Below are 8,035 nucleotides of genomic sequence, written 5' to 3' on the forward strand. Positions count from 1 at the left end.
ATGTCGCTCCCATCCGCTGACATCCCCTTTGTTCGCACCCCGGAATCGAGGTTTCAAAACCTTCCCGACTTCCAATATGAACCAAAATACCTTCAATTTGGCGGTCTACGCATGGCTTATGTCGATGAGTGGTCGTGTGGCTCTCCCAGAGACCCACAAACAGAAACTGAGGTCGAAACATTCCTGCTGCTTCATGGCGAACCGACCTGGTCTTTCCTCTATCGGAAAATGATCCCCGTTTTCCTTCATCATACCACGAGGTCAAACATATCGCGACCTCGCCGCGTCATAGCACCTGACCTCTTCGGCTTTGGTCGTAGTGACAAGCCAACTCGAGAGGAGGATTATACTTTCAATTTCCATCGCGCGTCCCTGGTGAATTTCATCCAAACGTTGGATCTCAAAAACATCACCTTGGTGGTTCAGGACTGGGGTGGTCTACTTGGGCTGACTCTACCCATCGCCGATCCCGCCCGTTTCAAGCGTGCGATCGTCATGAACACGATGCTTGCGACGGGAGAAAAGGCAACTCCAGGCTTTGTCGCTTGGCGCGCTTGGACCAACAAGAACCCTGATATGGCAGTGGGAGCGCTGCTAGGACGGTCTTGTCCACAACTCAACGCGGCTGAAAAGGCTGCATACGATGCTCCTTTCCCCAATCGAGAGTCCAAAGCTGGGGTAAGACGATTCCCGAACATGGTGATGGTGAGTGACGGAGGCACGGAAGGTCTGGAGATATCCAAAGCGAGCCTGGCACTCTTTCGCGGGGGCGGAGTTTTTGAGCGGCCAGAAGATGTCGTTGTCATCTGCGGGATGAAAGACCCCGTGCTGGGACCACCGGTCATGAGTCAGATGTCCAAGATTTGGGGCAATGGTTGTCTCTACGCTGAGATACAAGATGCTGGGCATTTTGTGCAGGAATGGGGAGATCAAGTGGCAAAGATTGCACTTGCCGTCTTTCAGGGAACTGAAGTTAAAGCTGCGCGCAGGATCGTGCCCAGGGAGAAGATATGAGCTATCGAATCTTGCATGCCGCTGGTTGGGGCGGTATAACCGTATTAATTGTGGTAGCTTGACCTATCCCCGAGGGCTATCCATACGGAACAAACAAAATCAAATGGAGTATACGAAAACTTCAGCTTAAGCACTACTCGGAGTTTGATAAGTCTAGAGTTCTTTTACGGTTACAGGCGGCGTGGATAACCCTATAATCCCCCCCCCCAACCACCCATAGACTCCCGATATTCTCCCTACAAGACCGATTTCTATAATAGATAGTAGATAAGGTATAGGTATTTCTTGCTAGGGATCTTAACTAGACTCTAAGTATGAGGGAAGGAAAAGGGAGATTCCCTTAGGTGGTGAGTATACGGTACTGAAATAGTAAGGTGTTATCACGTGCGAGGTGTAATTAGCGATTCATGACTCTACTAAGGCTCAGAGATGTAGGAAGGTGGGCCGAGTAAGATTCAGTGACTCTACTACCAGGCCACTTTATGCCCTCCTGCTCGGGACCTACCTCTCCTCTCACCCTCTTGCACTCACGAGCCAATTATATCGAGCAATATATAATGTTGCTCGATCCGGTAATTACCTCCACTCGGCTTCGGCTGGGTCTGCGTTTTGGCCTTGCCATGTCTCCAAGGTCTCCAGACTCCCTGAGTTTGACGATAGGCTGGCTCCTCTATCATTGGAGACTCCGCGAAACTTACCTCTACGGACTCCACAGAAGGGACGGACAGCTTTCGTACTGCCGGAGGACAGGGAAATGTTTAACTTGACTCTTTCCCTACACATTACCCGACGTTGTGCCAACGATTAGCTGTCTAGTCCTCAAATCACCATGGCCACCTCAACCCCAAGGTCTCAAAAAACAGCAATAGTCACTGGTGCTGCACAGGGCATGTAAGTAGTCATGACAATCCCCACACACCGCGCCTTCTTGTCGTTGATCTTGACGTAGGGGACGCGCTATAGCTCTCCGATTATCCCGAGACGGATTTGATGTGTGTATCAACGACATCCCCGGCAAGAAAGATGCACTGGAAGAGGTACGGCTGATACATGGGTCGACCCATTCCATGACCACCCCAAACTCATACCCGGGCATCTAGGTCGCGAGATCGATCAGAGAGAACGGGAGGTGTCACGTTGCCACAGCAGACGTTTCCTCGCGGACTGCCGTTGAGAAAGTCGTGCAGGAATCGGTCGCGGCACTGGGTCCACTAAACGTCTTTGTTGCGAATGCCGGGATCGGCCAAGTCAAGCCTGTGCTCGATCTGACCGAGGATGATGTTCGAAGAACCTTTGAAATCAACACGTTTGGAGTATTCAATTGCTACACTTCGGCTGCGAAGCAGTTCATTGCCCAAGGAACGCCCGGAAAGATCATTGGAGCGTCCAGGTATATTTTCCTCACACATGTCGTTTAGAGACACTAATCAGGAGTTGCAATAGTATTCAGGCATACAAAGTGCTGCCACTGCTCGCACACTACTGTGCGTCCAAGCATGCCGTGCGAGGGCTGACGCAGGCGTTTGCGTTGGAATTGGCGCCTCACAAAATCACCGTCAATGCATATGCACCCGGCATTGTAGGAACGGGAATGCTTGACCAGATCGAGATAGAGATAAAAAAGATAAAAGGAATTGCTGGCGCCGAGGTCAGGAAGGCATGGACGGATCAGGTGCCCCTTGGGCGACTGGCCACTCCGGAAGATCAGGCAAATATCGTCAGTTTCCTGGCGGGTCCGGACAGCGATTACCTCACCGGTCAGAACATCATCTGTGACGGTGGGATTGTCATGAATTGACGGTACATGTTGCCGACCATCCAATCGATCTCTGGCCAAAAAGCCTTCTGATGAGTGTTTTCCGCAAATGATCGTACAGTCATGTAGATTCTTTTCCGCACATCGTCGATCAATTTATGCTGTAAGAAAATGCAGTAAATCAACCGTTGTCCCAGAGGGACAATGGTCTTATCAACTCGACTAACTCAGATTCTACTGAATTCGAACCCGCTGTAACCTGATGACTTGCAATCTTCCAGCTCCTTGCGATACTTGGGTACTCCAGTCATGTAATTCAGAGCTTCCCGAGGTTTACCAGGAATATTATCGCCGAAATACCAGCTCTTGGCCTCCGAAAACAGACCGGCGTCTCCCAGTTCGTTCACGTGTGTCTTCCAACGCATTTGTGCATCCAAAGTTGGCTCTACAGCTGAATAGCTCTCTTGGCGCATATGTAGGAGAAGGTCGACTATCCAAGGAGCTTGAGTTTCAATGGTCGTTGGTCCATTAGAGAAGCCCGTCGGTGCCTGGGGGCCGTAAGCGAAGAACAGGTTCGGAAAACCACGCGTACACAGGCCTAACCATGTGTGTACACCTTGAGCCCATTCCTCCTTGACCGAGGTTCCGTGAGATCCGCGGATGTCGATATTGGTCAGACCACCTGAAACCGAGTCGAAGCCGGTGGCCAGGACGAGGACATCCAGCCGGTGCTCAATGCCATCTTGGGTTCGGACGCCCTCTTGCGTCACTTCATCGATGGGGTTCTCAGTCAGGTCGATCAGGTCAACGTTGCTTTGGTTGAAGACTTCGAAATATGTCCGCTCAAGAGAAACACGTTTGGTCCCGAATGGATGAGGTGCCACTTTGGGGGCAAGCTTCTCGGCCATCCAGGGGTCTTTGATCCTTGAAATCGTTTTTTCCCTCCAGAAATCATACGAACTGTTGTTTGCAGACCTATCGAACACAATATCACGGTAGGAACCCATCCAGAAGTTAAAGCCTCCCTTATTCCACAAGGTCTCGTAGAAACGCAGTCTCTCGTCTTCAGGAACATCAAACGTCTTCTCCTTTGCAAAATCGAAGAGAAATCCGCAAAAGGTGTTCCGGCTGAGTTCAAGCGTTTTTGAGTATTCCTTTTTGATCCGCTGATTGGCATCGTGGTCCAAGACTTCCTGGTTCATAGGCAGAGCCGTGTTGGGGGTTCTCTGAAACACGGTGAGATGAGACACAATGGGACCCAACTCTTGTATGACCTGGACTCCGCTTGCGCCCGTTCCAATGACACCAACTCGCTTGTCCGTTAAGGAAATCTCGTGGGTGGGCCACGCGGCAGTGTGATATGCCTCGCCTTTGAACTGGGAGAGGCCCTTGATCGCTGGGATGTATGGTTTGGCCGCAAATCCGGTGCAAAAGATGATAAAGTTCGATCGTGCGCCAATGCCGTCGTCTGGTCCGGCGGTGATCGTCCATTTTCTCGTTCCGTTACACCAATGTGCAGAATTGACTCGGGCGTTGAACGAGATGTCGGGGCTAAGGTTCCAAACTCGATCGACATGCTTGAAGTAACGTTGAATCTCCTGCCAGCCAGGATATCGCTCGCTCCATTCCCAGTCTCTCCAAACTTCTTCAGATGCGAACTGGTATATTGGCACTTCCGAGTCAACACGGGCACCAGGATAACAGTTCCAGAACCACGTCCCTCCCAGACTGGCGCCTGCTTCGAAAAGATGGACAGAGAACCCTAGCTTCCTCAAACGGTGCAGAAGGTAAAGTCCTGCGAAGCCGGCCCCAACAATGAGGACGTCGTATGTCGAGCCTTGATCTAAAGAGCCCATTTGGAAATCGATTGGCAGCAGGATCGTCGCCCGCTACAATTGGGTACAAGATTCTTCACCTCTTGGAGATCGAAAACACACGTAAACTCCGCGCTTATGAATGCCTCTGCACCGATTCAATTCCTACCCTGTATCTCCTCTCGCCTCCTCTTCGCCGTCACTTCCTGCACAGACTATGTCGGGGGTTGGAGGGCATTGAACTAAGTGAATGGGTGGGCGTGGAGGTCGTGGAGGTCGGGGAGGCTGTGGAGGCTGTGGAGGTCGCGTGAACACTGTTGGAATGACCTCGGTACCGAGCACTCTCATGAGCGACTACCACCGCTTCATTGTTGAGACGTGATGAACGCGATATCCCTAGGTCGTTGAATTGTCGGTTCGATACTGGAGGGTTGTCGACAACATGGGCCGCTTCGATGGTAAAGTTGTCTTGGTCACGGGTGGTAGCAGTGGACTGGGGCTGGCATCAGCCGAACTATTCATCGGTGAAGGAGCTCTTGTTTACATCGTGGACTTGGACGAGAGAGGTGTCCTCACAAAATTGGGGCCGAATGCGCGTTTCCGCAAATGCGACGTCTCAAGCCCGGAAGACTGCGAAACTGCGATCGTGGCTTGTTTGGCGACATATGGACGGCTCGACGTGCTCTTTCACAATGCCGGAATCATCCACCCATTGTCAAAAGTGGCAGAGCTCCCTGTGGCAACATTTCGGCGCGTAACTGAAATCGACCTGAACTCGCTATTCTACTTGGCACGGGTGGCCATTCCACAATTCAAGCGCCAGGGCAAGGGTAATATTGTCACGACCGCGAGTACATCGGGGATCCGTGGGGATCGAGGCCTATGTGCGTATGGTGCTGCGAAGGCCGGGGTCATTAATCTCACGAGAATCATGGCCTTGGACCATGCAGAAGACGGCATCCGTGTCAATTGCGTCTGCCCAGGAAACATGGTTACTCCGATGACAGAAGGTTTCCGGCAAAACTTGGGGGCACATGAAGCTCTGGTCAACAGTATACCTATGAAGCGTGGAGGGGATCCTTTCGAGGTGGCCAAAGTAGTTTTATTTGTGGCCTCGGATGAAGCCTCATACATGACTGGTCAAGGTAGGAACTGATGCCTCTTGTGTCCCCGATCTCGTTCTGCAGCTGTGTGGCTAACCATCCTCAACAAATAGCTGTGATAGTGGACGGCGGATGGACCGCAGGGACGGGATGTCCTGATCTCCCGGCATTACTTCGTTAAGGAGCGGAGATGAAGAGCGGAGATAGCGCGCCCGGGGACAAATACTAAGCTACAAGGCCACCTAGGTCTCTCTCATCCCCAACCATGATTGCTACCATCGAATGAGGTCTGTGCTTCTGTTGGAGACGCTGCTGGTCCGGGGTACCCCGCCCCCAACCCCACCGTTCTTTTCTCATTTTCTTCAATCTGCACCTCCTTCAACTCCTCATCACTGCAGCGGCATTCAGCCTGGCGCATGGAGACATCCTTAACATCTAAGAAATCGCCTGTTTGCAGATTCTGCGGCAGGCGATTTGGTCGCTTCGAGCGCGTGCGCCGACACGAAAGGACACACACTAAAGAAACTCCTTTCAAGTGCTTCTGTGGGAAAGCATTCAGTCGGAGGTAAGTCACTGCGTGGTGCGCGGCAAGTTCTCGTCGCCAACCCCAGCTTCTTCTATAGGGATCTTCAGCGGCGCCACGAGAGGGCCGAGCATGAAAGCCGGTCTGTGGGTCATTCCAAACCCTAACATTATTCCGGCATGTGCGGGTGACCCCTACACATACTAAATCGCGCCAAGAAATAATCTAGGGTGTCATCTACACGGGGTGTCATCTACACACCTAAAATATTCTTAGTCATTCCACTTCACTCCACTCCCCGGTCAGATCGCGAAGATTACCATATTACTATAGTATTATCGAAAGTCGTAAATATTATCTTAGGGGTTTACTTAGCATACCGGAAAGCCCATCTTAGCTCAATTTCGAGTCGTCATCTCCATCGCGCGGGTCGTTCATTAACGAAAGGGTATCGGGGACCGCTGAAAATGACCGGCCGCGGCCCGTACTATAGCTACGACCGCTCTCTAAGTACGGTGTAGTTCTATACACCGAGCACTAATCGTACTTTACTCGCGGCAGTAATCTTTGAGAACACTTAAAGAGAAAGTACGCCTATCACGACGTCCGAGCGAGAGAAATTGAGGCGTAGCTAGCGACGTAAAATATCGCCGCTAAGGTGACCTACCCGCCCGATAATAGTCCGTTTATTCATAGGCTCTAGTTTTTCGAGAGCTAGTACTATAATATTGACTCTTATAAGGCTCGCTATATTAGTCGGTAGAATATATAACGATACTATAGTATAGAGTATAAGGTCGATAGCCGACGCCGGTAGGAGGAGAAGTAAATATATAAGAAAGTTATACTGTAGTGTCTTTTCGCCTAAGCCCCGACTAAACGGTATTATATTGTATAGAATAAGATCCCTAGCACCCCGAGGCGAGTAGTCCCCAATGCTCTCGGCGCCTCTAGCACTCCCATAATAGTACCTAGTACAGCTCGTAGTAGCACTATCCACCGTGCTAGCCAGCCTAGCCATAATGTGGCCTAGTCTCTAGCCGCTCGTTTCAGTAGCGCCATTTAAGAGGATAAGGCTCGCTATTAATAGCTCGGCGAACCCAACCATATCTCTAAAATCACCCTATAGCTCAGGAAGAGTTGTATACACTAGCACTTAGCTAGACTATCCGTCGAGATAATAGCTTAATCATATACTACGCCTAAGTCTAACAACGATAACCCGCGACTCTATAAGATTATCAGATCTGCCGAGCGAATACTCTAAAAGGTATACGACTTAGTACCGGATTTACTCTATATCGATATACGTATACTTAATATATTCTAGGCTAGCACTATTACCTAAGATCCATTCTAGATACTATAGAATAAGCTATCATTTTATAATTATATTACTGTTTTTCAAGCGTTACTTTATTACTATATCCGCGTCTTTGAAGGTCATTTCGATCGAGAGATATTTACCGTTACCGATATCTAGACGGAATCTTTAACTTTAGTATTAAGCGTCTCTTAGAGATTAGCGGGACTACGGGCGAAGGACTCTAACGATCTCGCTAGCGAGGTTACTAGGGAAGATACCCATTCTAACGCCGAATCCGAGAAGTCGATCGATCCGCTATTACTTAAACTCGACTATTATCTCTTTATTTTCTATACTACGCTTATCTAGTATAAGGTGACTAAAGTATACGATAGCGCTATTATCTCGTTTCTCGCGGTACGATCCGTCATCACCAGCTACGAAGATAATACTATCACATTCCGTCCCGAGACCTAGGTCGCCGGTTTACTAAGTAAGTTAATCTACTACTATTAGCTT

General features: G+C 50.0%; 4 protein-coding genes across 4 annotated transcripts; 3 read left to right on the forward strand and 1 right to left on the reverse strand.

Annotated features, from left to right (window-relative positions):
- Z520_12235 (uncharacterized protein) lies at window positions 1–1,014 on the forward strand (the record flags this gene model as incomplete). Its single annotated transcript, XM_016782722.1, has 1 exon — window positions 1–1,014. One exon carries the CDS (start codon window positions 1–3, stop codon window positions 1,012–1,014), a length of 1,014 nt encoding a protein of 337 aa, XP_016626204.1.
- Window positions 1,015–1,843: 829 nt separating this feature from the next.
- Z520_12236 (uncharacterized protein) lies at window positions 1,844–2,812 on the forward strand (the record flags this gene model as incomplete). Its single annotated transcript, XM_016782723.1, has 4 exons — window positions 1,844–1,905; window positions 1,964–2,051; window positions 2,115–2,404; window positions 2,458–2,812. 4 exons carry the CDS (start codon window positions 1,844–1,846, stop codon window positions 2,810–2,812), a joined length of 795 nt encoding a protein of 264 aa, XP_016626205.1.
- A 185-nt stretch (window positions 2,813–2,997) lies between these two features.
- Window positions 2,998–4,626, reverse strand: Z520_12237 (uncharacterized protein; the record flags this gene model as incomplete). Its single annotated transcript, XM_016782724.1, has 1 exon — window positions 2,998–4,626. One exon carries the CDS (start codon window positions 4,624–4,626, stop codon window positions 2,998–3,000), a length of 1,629 nt encoding a protein of 542 aa, XP_016626206.1.
- A 400-nt stretch (window positions 4,627–5,026) lies between these two features.
- Window positions 5,027–5,868, forward strand: Z520_12238 (uncharacterized protein; the record flags this gene model as incomplete). The annotated part of the gene is made up of 2 exons (XM_016782725.1): window positions 5,027–5,729; window positions 5,801–5,868. 2 exons carry the CDS (start codon window positions 5,027–5,029, stop codon window positions 5,866–5,868), a joined length of 771 nt encoding a protein of 256 aa, XP_016626207.1.
- Between the last annotated feature and the right edge of the window lie 2,167 nt (window positions 5,869–8,035).

This window comes from Fonsecaea multimorphosa, assembly GCF_000836435.1.
Source record: "Fonsecaea multimorphosa CBS 102226 unplaced genomic scaffold supercont1.50, whole genome shotgun sequence".
NCBI lineage: Eukaryota > Fungi > Ascomycota > Eurotiomycetes > Chaetothyriales > Herpotrichiellaceae > Fonsecaea > Fonsecaea multimorphosa.